The 20,865-nt window shown below is 46.6% G+C and overlaps 1 protein-coding gene across 1 annotated transcript in view; it reads right to left on the bottom strand.

The window, feature by feature from the left end:
- Nucleotides 1-19,905, bottom strand: part of LOC106800142 (sialic acid-binding Ig-like lectin 14) — a 43,586-nt gene extending 23,681 nt beyond the window's left edge. Inside the window, 3 exon segments of the mRNA XM_087421900.1 lie at nt 13,535-13,539; nt 18,977-19,255; nt 19,461-19,905. Coding sequence (XP_087278026.1) covers nt 13,535-13,539; nt 18,977-19,255; nt 19,461-19,905 — 729 coding nt within the window.
- Between the last annotated feature and the right edge of the window lie 960 nt (nt 19,906-20,865).

The following is a 20,865-nucleotide window of genomic DNA, read 5'->3' as shown; positions in this document are numbered from 1 at the left end:
AGGAAGTGGAATTGTCCCTGGGTCTCCTCCTGTGCTTTAAGATCTGGGTTGTTTGTGGCCACAGGAGCATCCTGGTGTGGATTTGCCCCTTCCCGGAACCAGTAGCTGTGAGGTCAGGCAGAGTCAGTCCTGGAGTCCCAGGAGTAAGAGAGTTGTAAGGCACGGAGACGTGCAGGCGATCCTTCACCATCACAGACTCCTGAACTAGTAGCCAGAATCTCCCATCCTTAGCTAGGGACCCTGTGGGGAAAGGAGGGTCAGCACCAGCCCCCGCCGCACCCATCCCTCCTCCCCTTGACCCACTCACCTGCCCACAGCAGAGTCAGGAGCAGCAGAATCTCTGAGATAGAGGGTTCTTGGTGTCAGTCCTGTGTCTGACAGGAGAAGGAGAAGGCAACTGGGAGGGGCCACTGTTGGGAGACCTACAGGAAGCTGGGGAGGATCACACGACCTCGGACATTTGTAGAAGAGGAACTGCAGGCCTCAGCTTATCCCCCCACTGCACAGACTGGGCAGAAACTCCAGTGCCCAGATATCCCGACACCTGCCCAGAAGGGAGTAGAGAATGTGGAGACCCCGTGTCCTGCACCCCATCTCGGGGCTTCCCTCGAGTACCAGAGCCTGAACCAGGGCCTCTGAGGACATCTGAGGTGTGGGACACAGTGAATCTCTAAAGGCCTCCCATCTGGGGTGCTTTTCTGAACACTGGTGTCTACACCAGGGAGCTAGTCAGCTCCTGCTGAACTACAGATGGTCACAGCCTCATCTAGACTTCAGATGGTAGGTCCTGCTAGGTGTAGGATCCTTTAGGGTCTGTAAGAGTGTCTGAGACAGAGGAAATAAGGGGGTCCTAGGTGACATGAAGGTAGCAGATATTAATTCATTAATTCATTCATTCCTCAAACACTTAGTGAACACCTTTGGTTTGAGGAGGCTGGAGACAAGAAGGGAGACAACAGACCTGGTTCATTCACGTGAGATGCTCCCCACCCGGTGGAGTCACTTCCTGCCCAAACACTCAGTATTGTGGGCTGTAGAGCTGCAGTCAGTGGTGAGCTTGCTGTGTGTCCTTATAGGATAAAGGATATATTATAAAACTTGAGTACAGGATTGTTTTTCCTTTGTATGTGTATGCTGATTCGTGGAGGTACAATTGGATCTTAAAAAGAAAAACCATGAAGAATCTTCCTGTAAAACAAAAGGGGAACACATGTTCTAGGAGCCAGTGCAGAGGAAACTTCTTTTCCCCGAATTCTGCCTGGGTGGACTGGAGTGAATTGTTTTAGATCTTCATCATACAGATTAGCATTTCCTGTCATGGAATACATCTTCTCACAGTTACACGTGGCTCACAGGGCACAATACTTCCAGAAAATGTGAGTAGAATATACAGCTACAATTAAAAAATTGGTTTCAGCCCATGAGGTTTGCATGTCATTCTGTGTCTTATGCCTCTGGGAAATCCTTGACACCTGTGACTTAATAGCATTTGCTACCACCAATTTGTAAAATCTTTCAAATACAGTAGTATCTAGATAACCGTTCCTTCAACTTTACAAACAGAGAGAGATTTTACACCCTTATTTGAAATATAAGAAATTGAGTCTCAAATTAGTAAAATAATATTAGTACTAGGTTATTAAAAAAGTGAGAATGTGCCACCTAATGGAAACCCCAATACAACTGGCTTCAGAGTAAAGAATGTTATACCATGTCCATGGACTGGAAGTTTCAGTGATTTCTCACTGTTTCTCTTTAATGAATCTTATAATTTACATAAAATAAAATGTACCCACTTGAAAGTTACATTTATATGAATTTTGACAAACATATACAGCTGAGTTATGACCTCCACAATTAAGAGATAGATTGTTTCCAACACAACAAAAGGTTTTCCCAAACCTATTTTCAGCTCATCACTCCCACCTCCACCCCAGGTAACCACTAATACTCTCTACCTTGGTGAATTAATTTTGTCTGTTGGAGAATTTCCAAGAAATATACTCATTTGTGTCTAGATTCTCTCACTCAACATACTGTTTTTGAAATGGATCCCAGTTGCATGTTTCTGTAGTTCATAATGTCTGATTACTAAGTAGTATTCCTTTGTGTGGGTATACTGTAATCTTTTATTTATTCATCTATTGACAGACATTTGAGATTTTTGGCAATAAATGTTAAGGAGTAAGTCTTTTCATGGACATATTTTCATCCTCATGAGTACACACAAGGCGTGGATTTGTTAGGTCAAAGAGTAGGCACACGTTTAACTTTAGTAGAAATTGCAATTTGTTGTCCAGAAGGGTTTTAAACTTTACACTCCTGACCCTAATGTTCCAGAATTCTAGCAGCTTCACACACTTGTTAACACTTGATATTGTCAGTCTTTTAAATTTTAATAATTCTAGTGGGAGTGCAGTTCTATCTCATTGTGGTTTTTAACTTTTAATTTATTTTAAAGTTAGATAAAGTGAGATTCAACTTTTATTATATACAATTCTGTGAGGTTTCACATATGTATATCATATGTAATCACAACAACAGTAAGATATTGAAGAGAGCCATAACACAAGACATTCCCTCTTGGTCCCTGGGGAACCAAATCCTCCCTCCACCCATAACCCCTGAAAAAATGCTGATCTATTCTCCAGCCCTCTCCTTTTGCTGTTTACAGAATGTCATAAGAATTGAATCAGATAAAACATAGTTTTCAAACTCTGGTTTAATTCACCTGGCATAATGCATTTGAGGTTTCTCCATGTTATCACGTATATGTATCAATAATTTGTTCTTTTTAAGTGCTGTCTGGTTCTCCATGGTTTCCATGTACCCCATTTTGTATCCTTTTACCAAGTGAAGAACATTCAGGTTGTCTCCAGGTTTGGGGCAACTATGACTAAAGATGCTATAAATATTCATACGCAGGTTTTTGTAGGAAGATACATTTTTATTTCTCTTGGGTAAACATCTAGGAGTCTGATTTCTAGGTCCTATGGAAAGTGTAGGTATAACTTTATATGAAATTACAAAACTGTTCTCCAACGTGGCTGTACATTGGTGTTCCCACTAGGAGTGTGTGTGTGAGTTCTAGCTGCTCCACATCCTCATTAGCATTTGCTTTTATCAGGATTTCTGTTTCTTTTTATTTTAGTGTAGTTTTAGTTATTCTACTAGGTGTGTATGTCATCCTGGTTTTAGTGTGCAATTTCCTAATGACAAGTGATATTGAACATGTTTTCACGTGCTTAATTGTCACCCATTTTTCTTGTTTGGTGAAGTGGGTGATTAAATCATTGGCTGCTTTTTTAAAATCATTGTGGTAAAATATAGGTAACAAACCTACTATTATAACCTTTTTCAATTGTTCAATTCAGTGGCATGAGGTACGTTCACATTGTTGTGCAACCATCACCGCCATCCATCTCTGGAACTTATTTCACCTTCCCAAACTGAATCTTTGTGCTCATTAAATGAATAACTCTCCATTTCCCTTGCCCAAGACCCTGGGTACCGCCTTTCTATTTTTTGTGTGTTTATGAATTTGCCTACTCTAGATACTTCATTTAAGTAGAATCTACAGTATTTGTCCTTTTGTGACTGGCTTCTTTCACTTAGTGTAAAGTCTTCAATCCACATTGAGACATGTGTCAGTATTTCCTTTCTTTTAAGGCTGAATAACATTCCATTGTATGTGTTTCTCATATTTAGTTAATCCATTCCTCTGTTGATTGACCCTTGGGTTGCTTCCATATTTCATTACTGTGAATAATGCTGCTAGCAACGTGGGTGTACACATATCTATTCAAGTTCCTGCTTTCGATTTTTTGGGTACACATCCATAAATGAAATGACTGGATCATATGATAATTCTATTTTTAATTTTTTGAGGAACTGCCACACTCTTTTCCACAGTAAGTGCTCCATTTTACAATCAATGGCAAAGCATGGGAGTTCCACTTTCTCCACATCCTCACTCTCACTTATTTCTCCTTTCTTTCTTTTTTTAAATGGCCACCCTAATGAGTGTGAAAAATGTGAAAGTATCTCCCTGTGTGGTTATAATTTGCGTTTTCCCAATATTAGTAATGTTGATCATGTTTTCATGTGTTTATTGGGCATTTGCATATCTTTGGAGAAATGTCTATTCAAATCCATGGCCAATTTTTATATAGAGGTGTTTGGCTTTTTGTTCTTGGGTTGATGGTTTTTTCGATACATATAAAAGCATGTTCTGTTTTGTTTGTTTGTTTACTGACGTTTTATTTTGAGAGTCCTTGTTATATTCCAGATACAAGTCATCCGTCAGATAGGTATTTGCAGATGTATTCTCCCAGTCTGTAACATTTAGTCCCTTCATAGTGGCTTTTAGAGAACAGCAGGCCCCCGTTCCCCAAGACGCACGTCTCCCATGAGGTGACCCACGGGTGTGTCAGGATGTCAAACAGCAGAGCAAAGAAGATTAAAAGGGGGAAGGTCTGGAGGCCAGATGGCGGCATTCAGGGGTGCAAAGGTCATGTGAGACTTGCAGCCACCCAAAAAAACACAAGACTTAATCCCTGGAAGCTGTAATTGTTCCCTTATAAGGAAGAAGGATCTTTGTGGGTGTGAAGAAGGATCTTGACCTGAGGAGATGATCCTAGGTTATCTAAATTGGTCCCTAAATCTAGTTGTAAGTGTCCTTTGATGAGAGAAGCAGAGGGTGATTTTTGCACACAGATGCAGATGAGCAATGTGACCACAGAGACAGAGTGATGTGGCCACAAATCAAGGAATGCCGGCAGCATAATCATCTGGAAGAAGTAAGAGATGGATTCTCTCCTCGAGCCTCTGAGGAAGTGCGATCTACCAACCACTTGACTTCTGCTCAGCATAGTTGATTCTGGATGATGGGGTTCAGGACGTGTTACCCCAAGTTGTGGAACCTTTGCATATTGAATATTTCATGCTGAAGGAATTTGAGAAACAACATGTGCAGGAAGGACTTTCTGACCTTCTCTTCAAGTGGGTCATAAACCCCCACTGAGAGGTGCCCCCCCCCGTACCCGGAGAAAAGGGGCATCTTATCTCTTAAGATCAATGACACTGAGAGGAATCTGAAGGAACAGGCTTTGCTAAGTTTCTCCCAGTTTACTGCACTTAGCTCACACTCTTTGTTTTATGATATCTCTTCATGGTTTCCATTTTGTGTCAAATCTAGCAGGAAAATACTCAGGTTCAATCATTTACTCAGGTCTTCATTTCCTTATAAAGCCTCCTGTGCCACATTAAAATTACATTAAACGCATATGTTTCCTTTCTCTTGTTAACCTGTCTTGGATTATAGGGGGTCTCAATTTAGAACTTGCAAGAACAGAGGGAAAATATTTTTCCTCCTCTCCATGGATTTCTGGACTCCAGCACTGTGATGGAATAAATTTCTTTTGTTTTAGATATGGAGTATGTAGTCATTTGTGACAGTGGCCCCAGGAAGCTAACACTGGGGGATATAAGAGAAATGCCATCTCCAGGGAGAATGCAGAGAATAATGGAGAAAAACCTTCCTTCACAGAACCATTCCTCTGCTCCTTTTTGCAGGCAAACTCCTCAAAGGGTTGTCTGTACCCTCTTCCCATCTGCCCTCCTCCAATTCTCTCCTGAACTTGCTCCAACCAAGTCTGCACCCCTTTCCCACCTCTCCATCAAAACTGCTGTGTCAGGATCACCAAGGAGAAATGCGTTTCCTTGTGCTGTTCTCTTCTTTGTGTGCATCAACCCCTTTCTGCCTCATCTACTGTAATCACTTTACAAGGCTCTACGTCCTCAAGTCTCCAGCCTGAACCCCTCTCCTGATCTCCAGACATTCGTATCCAGCTCTCTCCCTGATGTCTCCAGTTGGATGTCAAGTGGCTTCTCAGGATGAGCATCACTCTTCCAAACCTTTCTCCCTGACGTCCTCCATGGAACACAACTCCATCCTTCCAGTAGCTCAGGGGAAACATTTGGGCATCATCCTTCCTTTTCTCTCTCCTCACTCCCCACACCCACAAGAAAACCCTGTTAGTTCCATCTTCATAACACATCTAAACACAAACCTTCACTCTCCACCTCACCTTCCTGATTCAAGTCACTATCACCTCCTGCAGTCCCTTCCCAATCTCTGTGTTGCTGCTGTGGACCCACTCTGGCCTTTTCTGAACAGAGCAGCCACGGGGATCCTTGAAAATGAAAGTTGAATCATACCCTCCATGGTGTCCGGCTTCTTGCATTTCCTGCACGGCCTCACAAGCTCTGCACCAGCACAGGGTCTGCACCATCCTCCCAGCTCCTCTCCTCCCTGTGCCTCCCTCTGCTGTCAGACTTCTTCCTCCTGTTTCCCCAACACACCAGGTGTGCTTCTGCCTCAGACTACTCCACTCGCTGTCCTCTATGTTCCCCTTTTGTGGATAATTGCCCCCGAGGCAAATGCAGAACCTGCCCTCTTAGCATCTTAAGTCTTTGCTCCATCATCACCCCTCACACTCTCTGATGTAGAAAATTGTCTCCAATGTGTCATGTGCTCCTTTCCCTGCATTTTTCTCCAAACGCACATTACCATCCAACATGCTCTAATATTACTTATTATTTATTTATTTTGATTTCTGTCCTTTTTGTATCCAGAATGACAGCTACTTGATTACACAGATTTTGGATGTTGTGCTCACTGATACAGCCCCAGAACCTACAACAATGTTGGCACATAGTAGGTCTTTAATAATACTTGCTCAAAAATCTATAAATAAATGACTGACATCACTCTACTCAGAACCATACAATAATTAAACACACACACACACACACACACACATATACACACATTGGGGGACATTTATGACTGAGCCTGAGGGATGAGCAGGACTTGGAGAGGTAGGAATGGGGACGGAAGGGCATTTCAGGAGAAGGAACTGCACATGCAAAGTCTCAGAGTCACAGAGGCCTTGGCCTGGCTGCAGGTGGAGACATTACCAGATGCAGGGAGAGGGAGGAATCTGGGGCAGAGTCCAGCAGAGGACAGACCACGCCAGGCCTTCAAATCCAGCCTGTGGTTTTCCATCTCAGTCCCTGGCCGTGGAGAAGACACGTAGCTGTTTACACTGTGCAGGAAATGGACGGTGATGGTCTCTGGAAACACAGTCTGGAGGCCTGTGTTGAGGAGAGAGGTGGAGGCAGGAGGTCAGGAGGGTTCAGAGAGCTGGGGAAGAGATGAGGCCCCAGGAACAACCCAGGGGAGGATGCGGGCAGCACGATGAGCCATGTAGGAGGACAGATGGACACACTTATCGATGGATAGATCAGGGAGAAAAGAGGGATGTAAAGTGGAGAATCACACCCTGGTACTGACCTTAGAGATTGCGGCCATGGTGTCATCAGTGTCTGAGGGAACCCAAGGTAGAAGTGTTTTGGAGAGGAAGGTGGTAGCTTAGTTTTGGCCACGTTGAGTGGAGGAACCCCAGAAGCCATCCTGGGGGAGGTGTGCAGTGAGATGTTGGGTTGCGAGACACCCACATCACTCACTTGAGGGATTAACTTGGGATGGTGTTTGCATTCACCATGCCTCCTGTGGACCTCACCATCTTCCTCCTGCAGGACCTCATTCTGAGAGAAGAGACCAGGGTCTTTCAGTCCAGTTGGATCATGGTACAGCAGAGAGCAGACTCACCCCTCCTTCCATTCCCTGTTCAGGGGCTGGAGGGGTGACTGAGCTGGGAGAGGGCAGGTTTCACCCTACAGACTGTCTTGAGCTACAGGTACCTCCCCTCTTGGACACACGGCAGGTGGGCATGACAGCTGCCTGCATGGATCCCCACCCCCACCGCATGCCAACCTCCTGCCTTCTCCACCTCTGACCCATTTGGGCCCCTTCAGGACTGGTTCTAGTACCCAGCCACATGCCCCCTCCCCTCCTCACACCTCCCTTTTCCCCTGGGACAATGCTCACATGAGGAAGATGAGGCAGAGGAAGAGGAGCAGGGTCTTCACAGCCGCTTCCCCGATGGCCTCTGCCAGAGGCCCCGATCTCCCTGCAGGAAAGTGGGATGAGGATGGATCCACCTGCCCCACAGCAATTCTGTGTCCTCCGACTCCTAGTAGGATTCTGGACATGGATTCCCCAGGTCCTCCTCCCTCACTGGATCTGGGGCCACTTGTGCCCTGGCCTCACTTTACCCCATGTCCTGACTGTTCCACAGTTGGACAGAGAAAAATTGTATAAGTTGGACTTCATCAAAGTGGCAAACTTTTGTTTGTCAGTTGACAGTATCGACAAAGTGAAAATCCAGCCCATTTAATGGGAGAAAATATTTGCAAATCATAGATGTGAAGAGGGTGTAGTACTTAGCATATATAAAGAACTTTTACAACTCAACAACAAAAAGACAAGAACACAGTTAAGTAATGGGCAAAGGACTTGAAAAAAATTCTCCAAAGAAGATATACAAATGGCCAGTAAGTCCATGAAAAAATTAACAACATCATTAGTCATTCCATAAATGCAAATCAAAACCCTGCCTTGTCTTTAGCACCCTCCTCTCATCTTCCAATGTTATCACAGACAACACTCCACTGCTATTCATAGAGTTTTCACTGCCAGTTTCTTTTGGAAGTTAGTGACCAGGTTCTTTGACCTAGTCTGTGTTAGTCTGAGAGATTCACTGAAACCTATTCAGCATGGGTGATGCTGCGATTATAGCTTTCAGAATCACAGTAACATGCCACCGCCACAGTGTGACAACTGAAAGATGGTGGTGCTGTTCCCTGACCAGGAAGTGAACCTGGGAGGCAGTGGTGAGAGTTCCAAATCTTAACCACTAGATGACCATGGCTGGCTCTTCACATCCACTGGTAGGCTATACACCTATATTTTTTAAAAGGAAAATAACAACGTTGACAAGGATGTGGAGAAATTGGAACCTTCGTATGTTGCTGGTAGGAATGTAAAATGAAGCTGCCGTTGTGGAAAATAGTCTGGCATGTCCTCAAAAATTAAATATAGAAACTAGCATTTGACCCAGCAATTCCACTTCTAGGTAGGTATATGCCCCATAAAACTGAAAACACATGTTCGAACCAAACTGTACACACAAACGTTCATAGCAGCATTATTGACAATAGCCAATAACTGGAAACAACCCACATGTCCATCAACTCAGCAGTAGATGAACAAAATGTGGTACATCATACAATGCAATATTATTCAGACAAAAAATAAAGAATTACTGATACATGCTAAATGGGTCAACCTTGAAAACGTTTGTGAAGTGAAAGAAGCCAGATATAAAAGGCCACATTTGTATGATTCCACTTACATGAAATGTCATAGTAGGCAAATCCATAGAGGCAGAAATCAGATTAGGGGTTTCCCAGGGCTGGGAGAGGGGAGTGTGGAGAGTGACTGCTTCATGGGCACAGGGTTTCTCTCTGGGGGATGAAAATGTTGGATGGATGGAATTAGATGGTGGTGATGGTGGGACAACATTGTAGAATATACTAAAAGCCACCTACAGTGAAAGTGGCTCAAACAGTGATTATATTTTTAGTGAATTTTTTCTCAATAATAAAATAATGCATATAAATTTAAAAAATTCTATAGAGATACTTATTTTAACCTACTACTGGCAAAAAATCAAAGGTTTTACCCCATACTGGTTTGCTGAAAACATATACTTTCAGCCCTCGATGCTGGAAATGTCAATTTGTCCACCCTCAATGGAGAACAACTTGGTCATATTTCTCAATATAGAAAGAATATATGATCCAGCTATTTCACTTATAGGATTTCATCCCACAGTCATAAATACACACACACGTGAACAGAGACGCAAGATTACTGATTGCAGCTTTTCCGTTGGTAGAATAAATGTACGCCATAGTTTTTCCATTAGTAGAAGATGCGTGTAAAATCAGAATCCACTCAGGCCATGGAACACTGCAAAGTCACGGAGAGGAATAACAGTCTGTACCACTGATGTCAAAGGACACTGAGATCCTTTAGGTGAACAAACCAAGGCCCAGAGCAGCCTATGGACACTGGTCACTTCCTGGGAGGGGACTGGGCATCTGAGGACAGACTCGGCTGTGCATTTTGAACTTTTGGCCAGGTGAATGTATTACCTGCCCCAAAATATGTAAATTATAAACTATTAGGGAAAAACAAGAAACTGAGGATGGGGGGATTGTCAGGAAACGGGTGACAAGGGGCCTTGAGAGGTGGACTCTGCCATGTGAATGCTGCCCTGTTCTCCTTATGGAGCTTAGGTGGGTGGAGAAGTTTGAGGGGGGTGAGGGGCCAATGGGAACAGCTGATCACAGAGGCCACAGAGGCTGAGGATGGGAGGGACCACTGGGTTCACTCACAAGGGGCAATCTGGTCACTGGAGTGAGTCCAGGGTGACGCAGGGACCCGGCCTTGCCCTAAGCTGGAAGATGCCCTTCTCCCTACAGCCCAGGAGGGGACTCCTTCCTTCCTGTGCTGTCCCCTAGGCCGACACTGACTGCTGGGTTCACTTGAGGACCTAGGACAAGAAGAAGGAATTTCCCTTTCAGTGGAAGGAGGTATGAGGTGAGATAAGTGTAATCCTCCCCCAACCAGCAAGGACACAGAAATGCAGGAGGGACAGGGCTTGTGTCCTTCTAGGTTCCCTATGCAGCCAGCCTCCCAGGAAAAATGCATCAAGTGTCCCCAGCCTGGCCCTGCACCTCCCACCCCCTCAGAGATCCAGGTGTCCTGGCCCAGCACTCACAGGTGATGTTGAGCTGGATGGTCCTTTCCGCAGTCCCACCAGCTGCAGGGAACTTCCCCTGACAGGTGAGGTTGGTGCCGTGGTCCTGGGGCCATGGGGTGAGGGTGAGCACAGAGGAGAGGTGGGTCCTGGGGCCCAGGGGAGTGAGGGCACCTGATGTCCAGGAGAAGATGGGAAGTGTGGCCCGCTAACAGGCTCAGGGCACAGAACAGGTCAGGTTCCTGGGGCGGCCGGACTCCAGGGTCCCCAGAATGAAGATGTCAGGTGTCTGGGTCAGGGCTGGTGAGGAGATGGGGAGACATGGGGATCAGGAGTGAAAGTCTGAGGTGTCCACTTGATAGAAGCCTCAGGCTTTGGTCCAGCTCCTCTCTCTGAGCCCTGACACACTGTACCCCCAACTCCTCCCAGAAGAGGGGTCCCATCCCAGCCCTGCCCTGGAACCTCCATGTCCTTCCTCTGTGGCGATTCTTGGAGCCCACTCCTTACTGGTCACATGCACAGAGAGATGGTTAGTTGTGTAAGCCCATCTTGTACTTCTTCTCTCCACCCGAAAAAAGTATTTTCCATTGTCCTTCCTCCTGGTGTCTCTGACATCCAGGGAGCAGTTGTAGGTCCAAGTGTCCCCAAGGAGGCGGAATCGGCCCTGGGTCTCCTCCTGCACTTTACTAACTGGTGGTTTGTGGCCACAGGAGCATGCTGGTGTGGATTTGCCCCTTCCTGGAACCAGTATCCGTGAGCTGGGGCAGCATTATTCCAGTAGTACCGGGGATGGGATAATGTGCAGGGCACAGAGACACACAAGCCCTCCTGCACAGTCACGGATTCCTGCAATTCCAGTGGGTGTCTGTCATACTGAGCCAGAGACCCTGAAGAGAAACAGGGTCAGCAACAGCTCCTGCCCCGCCCGCCCCCTCTCCCCTCGGCCCACACACCCACCAACAGCAGGGACAGCAGCAGTGGCAGCATCTCTGAGATGGAGAGTTCTGGGCATTTGTCCTTTGTCTGAAAAGAGAAGGGGAAGGTGAGTGGGAGTGGAGTTGAGGGAGGACCCACGGGAATCTGGGGAGGAGCACATGACCTTGGTTATTCACAGATGAGGAACTGCAGGCTGGAGCTCATTCCTTCTCTGCACACCCCACTGCTCAGAGACCCTGAGTCTGCCCCAGAGGGGAGCAGACAAGCAGACCCCGTGTCCTGCCCCATCTTGGGGCTTCCCTCTGGCACCAGAGCCTGGACCAGGACCTATGAGGACATCTAAGGTGTGGGACACAGTGAGTCTCTAAGGGCCTCCCGTCTGAGGTGCTTCTCTGAGCACTGGTGTCTACACCAGGGAGTTGGTCAGCTCCTGCCTAACCCCGGAGAGTAAAAGCCTCATCTAGAGCAGTGGTTGATGGTCCTGCCTGGTGTAGGATTCTTTAGGGTCTGTGTGATACTCTGAAGCAGAGGAAAAGAAAGGGGTCCTAGATGACTAAAGGCAGAAGCCAATCATTCATTCATTCATTCCTCAAACACTTAGTGAGCATCTCTATGTTGGAGATGCTGGAGACAAGAAGGAAGACGACAGACCTGGTCCATGTCCATGAGATGTTCCCCACCCAGTGGAGTCACTTCCTCCTCAAACACTCAATACTGTTGGGCTTTAGAACTGCAGTCACTAGTCAGTTTGCTGTGTGTCCTGGTAGGTACTTGGGATTTTCTATATTTCTATATTTGACATCTGGCCAAAAACATTTAAACACTCTTCAACTTGCAGTACTTGAAACTATTCCCGCTAAACAAAAACTTCCCATTTCCTTCCACCTCCTAACCCCTGGCAACCACCATCCCATTTTCTGTCTCTAGGAATTTGACTACTTTAGATATGTCATATTAGGGAATCGTATAGTATTTGCCTTTTTTATCACTGTTTATTTCACTTATCATAATGTTCTCAAGCTTCATCCGCGTGGTAGCATGTGTCAGAATTCATTCCTTTTAAGACTTTATTGTATTCCACAGTAGGTATACACACACTGTGTTTATCCATCTGTCCATTAAGGGATGCTTGGGTTTCTTTTGCCTTTTGGCTATTGTGAAAAACGCTGCTGTGAGCATGAGTGTGCAAATATATCTGAGTCTCTGAGCTCAATTCTTTTGCACGTATACCCAGAAGTGGAATTTCTGGGTCGTATGGTAACTCTATTTTTATTTTGTTGAGGAACTGCTGTTCTCTTATCAACCCTTCTTTTTTTTTTTTTTTTTTTTTTTTTACCTCATCTGTTGTCATTACCTTACGCTGGCTATACATTTTAACATCTCCAGTCTAAAGCCTCTCCTGATCTCCAGATATCTCATATTCAGCTCTCTCGCTGACGTCCCGAGTTGCTAGCAAGTGACTTCTCAGAGTGATCAGCACACTTCAAAGCCCTACTCTCTGTCGCCCTCCATGGAACACAACTGCATCCTTCCAGTTACTCAGAAGAAAGATTTCAGCACCATCCTTGCTCCTCTCTTTCCCTCACTTACCACATCCATTAGAAAATTCAGTCAGTTTGACCTTCCAAATGTTTCCCAAATATATCCTCCCTACCTACACAATGCCCCTGGTCCAGGGCACCACCACCTCCTTCCTAGAGTACCCAGTAGTGATGTGCCACATCTATTTCTTGCTGCCCTGTACCAACTCTGGTTGATTCTGAACATAGCAGCTATTGGGATCCTGCTAATGTGAGGGTCTAGTCATGTGTCTGCTCCCCTCAAAGGCTTCCAGAATTGTGCACTGGCCAGCACTGGTCTTCCACGGGGTCTGGACCATCCTCCCTGTGCTGTCACACATGGGCCTCTTGTCTCCACTACACATCACACCTGCTTCTGCCTCAGCACCATAGCACTCACTCCTCCCCCTTCCCCATCTTCCTGGAATACTTTTATCTTAGGAAAACACAGAGCCTGCTTCCTCCCTACCTTCAAGTCTTTGTTCAGACATCACCTCCATCACATCACAATGTCCGATATAGAAAACCCACGCCATTATGTCACAGGCTCCTTTCCTTGAAGGATTTCGTCCAAACACGTGTCAATTTCCAACATGCTCTAATTTTATTTATTTTTTATTCTCACCTTCATAATGACAGCATCTTGATGACAGAAGTGCTTCTTGTTCCCCTTATTTTATTGTGGTAAAATATCCACAAAATAAAACTTGCCATTTTTAACATTTGTAGGGTGCAATTCAGTGACACTAAGCACACTCACAGTGTTGTGCAACCATCTCCACTGTGTGTTTTCAGAACTTTCCCATAATCCCAAACAGTAACTTTGCACAGTTACACAACAAATTCTCATCCCCCATCCCCTGGTTCTGAGCAGCCACCATTCTAGTTTCTGTTTCTGTGACTTTGCCTCCGTGGGCAGCTCATAGAAGCAGAATCATGCAATATTTGTCCTTTTGTGTCTGGATCCTTTCATTTACCATGTTGTTTTCAAGGGTCATCCATGTTGTAGCATGTGTCAGAATGTCATTCATTGCTCTTTAAGGATGAATGATACTCCATTATATCTATATACCATGTTTGGTTCATCCATTCTTCTGTTGATGGACAGTAGGGTTGGTTCCACTGCTACTGTGAAAACTGGTGCTATGAACAATTATGTGCAAGTACCTGTTATATCCATGCTTTCAATTCCTTTGAGTACACAGCTAGAAGTGGAAGTGCTAGGTCATAGGTTAATTCTGTGTTTAACTTTTGGAGGAAATTCAAAGGGTATTCCTTGAGGCTGCACCATTTTTCATTACCACAAACAATGCATGAGGGTTCCATTTGTCCGTGTCTTCAGCAACACATGTTATTTTCTGTTTTTTTTTTTTCCAAAAGATATAATAGCTGTCCTAATGGGTGTGAAGTCATATTTCATTGTGGATTCGATTTGCACTTCTCTAATGACTGATGATGTTGACCATGTTTCATATGATCCTTGGTCATTTGTATGTCCTCTTTGAGAAGCATCCCTTCAAATCTTTTGGGTGACAGTGGGTTTTGAAGTTGTGTTGACCGATGCACCCCTGTCCCCTATGACAATGCTGGCATGTGGTAGGTGTGCAATACCACTTGTTAATTGAGTGTATGAATAAGCGACTGGATGGCACTCTGCTAAGAACCATACAATGATACACACAAACACACACACACGCACACACACACACACACACACACAAGCCTCATGATAGTTAAGAATGAGCCTGAAGGTGGAGCAGGACTTGGAGAGGCAGGAATGGGGAGGGAAGGGCATTTCAGGAGAAGGAACTGTGCATGTAAAGTCTCAGAGTCACAGGGGCCTTGGCCCAACTGGGGGTTGAGATATTGCCAGATGCAGAGAGAGGGAGGAATCTGGAGGGAGAGGCCAGTAGGGGGACAGAAAAGGCCAAGCCTTCAAATCCAGCCTGTTGCTTGCATCTCGGTCTCTTGCCATGGAGAGGACACGTAGCTGTCCACATTGTGCGGGACATGGACGATGATGGTCTCTGGAAACACAGTCTGGAGGTCTGTGTTAAGGTGAGAGATGGAGGCAGGTTGTGGGGTGGGTTCAAAGACACAGGGAAGAGTTGATGACTCGGGAACAACCAGGTCAGGATGAGGAGGGGACAAGCAGCAAGATGAGTTGTGTAGGAGGAAGGATAGACAGGACTTATGGATGAATGGATCAGGGAGAAGGGAGGGAGGTAAAGAGGAGAACCATATCCTGGTCCTGGCCTTAGAGATGGGGCCATGGTGTCATCAGCGTGTGAGAGAATCCAGCAGAGAAGTGGGTTTGGGGAGGAAGATGGCAGCTGAACTTTGGCATGCTGACCAGAGCAATCCTGGGGGCCACCCTGGAGGAGACGTGTGGTTGATGTTGGGTAGTGAGACGTCTGGTTCACTCACATGAGGGATTAACTTGGGATGGTGTTTGAATCCTCCGTGCCCCCTGTGGGCCTTGCCACCTTCTTCCTGCGGGACCTCATTCTAACAGAAGAGACGAGGGTCTTTCAGTCTGGTTGCATCACAGTCCAGGGGGCTCACCCCTTCTTCCCTGTTCAGGGGCTGGAGGGGTGATTGAGGTGGGAGACGGCAGGTCTGGCTCCACAGACCCACCTTGAGCACACAGGTACCTGCTATCTTGGACACTAGGTGGGCACACAGGATGGCTGCCAGTGTAGGTCCTTCCCCCTCCCCTGCCCCCATCTGCCTCCTACCTGCCCAAACCCCTGACTCCTTCAGGACCCTCCATCACTGCTTCTGGGACTCAGCCATGTGCCCCCTGCCCTCCCCCTGCCTCCCCTTCCTCCTGGGACAATGCTCACCTGAGGAAGATGAGGCAGAGGAGGAGGAGCAGGGTCTTCACAGCCGCTTCCCCAATGGCCACCAGAACCACCTCTGCCACGGGCACTGACCTCCCTGCAGGAAAGTAGGATGAGGACAGATTCACCTGCTCCACAGCAACCCTAGTCCTTCCAATCCCAGCAGGACTCTGGACATTGGGTCTCCAGGCCCGCCTGCATCACTGGAGGCAGGACCACCTGCGCCTGGGCCTCACCCCACTCCATGTCCTGAGTGTCCAACAGTTGGAGAGACAATAACTGCATAAGTTGGACTTCATCAAAATGACAAAGTTTCTTTGTCAACTGACACTATCACAAAAGTGGGAAGCTAATACATTTAGTGGGAGAAAATATTTGCAAATCATAGATCTTATAAGAGTGACATATCCAGCATATGTAAAGAACTTTTACAACTCAAAAACAGCAAGTGAAAAACCCAATAAAATAATAAGTAAAGGACTTGATAAATAATTCTCCAAAGAAGATATACAAATGGCCGGTAAGTCCATGAAAAAATTAGCATCATTAGTCATTACATAAATGCAAATCAAAACCATGATGAAATACCCCTTCACACCCACTTGTTAGTGCTGTGGAGTCGATTCTGACTCCTAGCGACCCTGTGTGCAGCAGAGTGGAACCCTGCCTAGTGTTTTTGCATCATCTTCTCATCTTCTGCACTATATCAGACAATGCTCCACTGCTATTCAAAAGGTTTTCATGGCCAAGTTTTTCAGAAATGAGTGGCCAGGTTCTTCTTCCTAGTCTGTCTAAGACAGGAAGCTCCACTGAAACCTGTCAACGATGAGTGACCCTGCTGGTATTTGAAATACTGGTGGCACAACTTTCAGTATCACAATAACACGCAGCTGCCACAATATGACAACCACAGATGGGTGGTGTGGTTCCCTGATCGGGAAACTAATCCAGGCCATGGCCATGAGAGCACAGATGTTAACTACTAGACCACCAGGGCCAGCTCTTCACATTCACTAGTGGGCTATAATTAAGAAAAAAAAAGAAAAGAATGTTGACAAAAATGTGGAGAAATTGGAACCCTCTTACATTGCTGCTGGGAATGGAAAACAGAGCTGCCACTGTGGAAAACAGTCTGTCATTTCCTCAAAAATGTAAACATATAAACTACTATTCGACCCAGCAGTTCCACTCCCAGGTAGGTACATGCCCCCAAAAAGTGAAAACATATGTTTGAACAAAAGTGTGTACACTAATGTTCATAGCAGCATTATTTCAATAGCCAAAATGTGGAAACAACCCAAATGTCCTTCAAATGATCAATAGGTAAACAAAATGTAGTACACCCATACAATGGAATATTATTCAGACAAAAAAGAAAGAATTAGCGATACATACTACATGGATAAACCTCGAAAGTATTTTGTTAAGTGAAAGAAGCCAGACACAAAAGGCCACATTTTGCACAATTCCACTTATATGAAGTGTCCAGAATAGGCAAAAGAATATAGACAGAAAGCAGAGTAGTGGTTGCAGGGGCTGGGGGAGGAGAGCGTGGAGAGTGACTGCTTCATGGGCACAGGGTTTCTCTTTGGGGGGATGAAAATGTTGGCTGGATGGAATTAGATCGTGGTGATGGTTGGGCAAGACTGTGAATGTACTAAAAGCCAACTATTGTACACTTGAAAATGGCCCAAATGTTGATTTTATTTTATGTGACTTTTCTCCATAATAAAATAATACATACAGATTTTTAAAAAACTATGTCGATACCGATTTTCACCTGCTACTGGCAAAAAGCAAAGGTTTCACCCCGTACTGGTTTACTGAAAGCACACACTTTCAGCCCTTGATGCTGGGAAAGTAAACTTCTCCACTTTCTATGGAGATCAAATAGACCATGTTTCTCAATATAGAAAGAACATGTAATCCAGCTGTTTTGCTTTAGGAACTTATCCCACAGTCTGATATATACACATGTGTGAAAAGAGATACAATATTACTGATTGCAGCATTTCTGTTGGTAAAATAAACTTAATGCCATGATTTTTCCACTAGTAGAAGATCTGTACAGAATCAGAATCCATCTAGGCCATGGAATAAGCCACAATCACAAAGCAGAATGAGGACAGCCTGTACTACTGAAATCAAATGACCCCTAAGATCCTTTGGGAGAACAAATCAAGGCTCAGAGAAGCCTATGGACACTTCCCAGGAGGGCTTTGGGCATGTGAGGACAGACTCTGCTGTGCATTTTGAATTTTTGGCCATGTGAATATCTCATCTGTCCAAAAAAATGTAAATTACAAAGTACTAGGGAAAAATAAAAAGACAAAGCTGGAGGAATCGTCAGAAGATGGATGTTAATTGGCCTTGAAAGGAGGCCTCTGCTGTGAACGTTGTTCTGTTCTTCTTGTGGAGCTGAGGAGGGTGGAGAAGTCTGAGGGGAGTGAGGGGCTGATGGGGACAGCTACTCACAGAGGCCCTGGGGGCTGGGGATGAGAGGAACCACAGGGTTCACCCACAATGTGATCTCTGGTCACTGGAGTGAGTCCAGGGTGAGGCAGGGATCCAGGCCTGCCCTGAGCTGGAAGAGGCCCTGCTCACAGCCCAGGAGGGGTTCCTTCCTACCTGTGCCATCCCGGAGACAGACACCAATAGCTGGGTTCTCTGGAACACCTAGGATGAGAAGACAGGATTCTACTTCAGTGGGAATATGGGGTGGGATAAGTGTAGGTAAGCCTCCACCCCCAAAAGCCACAGAAATACAGGAGGGACAGGGCTTACGTCCATCTAGGTCCCCTACTCAGTCAGGTCCCCAGGACAAAAGAAACAAGCATCCCCAGCTTGTCCCTCCTGCTCCCCACCTCCGCCCTCAGGGACACGGGTGATCTGGCCCAGCACTCACAGGTGACGTTGAGCTGGATGGTGCTTTCCACGATCACACCAGATGCAGGGAACTTCACTTGACAAATGAGGTTGGTGCCGTTGTCCTGGGGCCGTGGGGTGAGGGTGAGCACTGAGGAGAAGCGGGTCCTGGGGCCCAGTGAGGTGAGGGCAGCTGTCCTCCAGGAGAAGATGGGGGGTGTGCCCCACTCACATGCCCAGGGTACAGAGCAGGTCAGGTTTCTGGGGCGGCCGGACTCCAGAGTCCCTGGGATGAGGATGTCGGGTTTGTGCATCAGGGCTTGTGAGGAGAGAGGGAGACATGAAGATCAGAAGGGAGGGTCTGAGGTACAGGCTCAGAGAAACATTAGACTTTGGTCCAGATCCTCCATCTAAACTCTGACACTCTGTATTCCCAACTCTTCCCAGGAGGAGGGTTTTATCCCAGTCCTTCCCTCGGGCCCCCCGTCCTTCCCCTCTGGCCTCTCCGGGAGCCCACTCCTTACTCATCACACGCACGGTGAGATGGTTGGATATGTAACTCCATTTTGCACTTCCTCTCTCCACTTTAAAAAAATATTTTCCATCATCTGTCTTCCTGGCGTCTCTGATGTCCAGGGAGCAGTTGTAGGTCCAGGGGTCCCCAAGGAGGTGGAATCGGCCCTGGGTCTCCTCCTGCACTTTTCGATCTGGGTTGTTTGTGGTCACTGGAGCATCCTGGTGTGTATTGGCCCCTTCCTGGAACCAGTAGCCGTGAGCTGGGGTAGAGTCAGTCCAGCCATCCTGGGGGTAGGAGAAGGAGCAGGGCACCCGCACACACAGGCCCTCCTGCACCCTCACCAGCTCCGGCACTTGCAGCTGGTAACCCTTGTTGTTTTCCCAGGGCTCCCTCTGGCCCTCGGCCCCCTCCCTCCACCAGAGCAGGCCCAGCAGCAGCCACAGCAGAAGCATGTCTGGGGTTGGCGGTCCCAGGTTCTGCCAGCGAAAGTCTGTTTCTCAGGGTTCTCTCTCAGGAACTAAAAACTGAAATATTTAGAGGAGGCTCCAACAGGAAGATGAGAGTGAAGGCAGAACAGTGACCCTCCTCAGAGGAGGAACTTCACCTCCAGACGCTGTCGGACATGGGACAGCCCATAGAATGAACCATCCATCACTGCATGTCCACTCCCAGGGACCCTGAGCCAGGGACGGTGAGAGTCTCGCCCACGTTCCTACCCCATGAAGTGCCCGAGCCCCATCTCCCACCTCCAAGTAGATGCCCTTCCTCTCAGAGGGTCATTTTCTGCAAAGTGAAATAGGTTCCTTCTGGTCAGCTTTCCTGACTCACAGACTATGGATGTCTGTGGAGGTCAGTCCAGCCAGGAGTGGGACTCAGGGACACAGGAGATGACAGAGACTGACTGTCCTCCCTGCCTCAGCATCTACGTGGTGAGCATCACCTCTATGCTCACAAAGTCACACACCAGCTCCGGTCGACGGCCTGAGAGTCACTGTCCAGTGGAGTGACAATAGCTGCCTCGGCACCTGGAGCTCCCTGAGACGGGAAGATATGGAGACACGTGCAGGAGACACAGAGAAAGGAATGTCAGCTTGAGGGTCGTCCACCCTCAGGGACGGTGAGGATTTCCTGAGAGAAGAGACGTGCACCTGAATTCACGGAGGGTTCTTTTTAACTGTGTGGTGGGGGTTGGGAGGAAGCGATGGGAATCCTGGGAGGTGCTGCCTCCTCAGACCCATGTCGATTTTCTTGAAACATTTTTTTGGGGAAACATAAGACACATACAGAGGTGTCCCCACAAGAACAGCTCAATGATTCCTCACAAAATGAACACCCTCCAAGCAATAGAATGTTGGGAACACCCAGGACCTCCCTCTGGGTCCCCCTCCCTATCCCCACACCCCACTCCCCTC

This window comes from Ceratotherium simum, chromosome 33 (genome assembly GCF_057802395.1).
Source record: "Ceratotherium simum simum isolate JZ-2026a chromosome 33, ASM5780239v1, whole genome shotgun sequence".
NCBI classification, from domain to species: Eukaryota; Metazoa; Chordata; class Mammalia; order Perissodactyla; family Rhinocerotidae; genus Ceratotherium; species Ceratotherium simum.
Note: the sequence above shows the minus strand (reverse complement) of the source record. Positions and strands in the feature narration are given on the sequence as shown.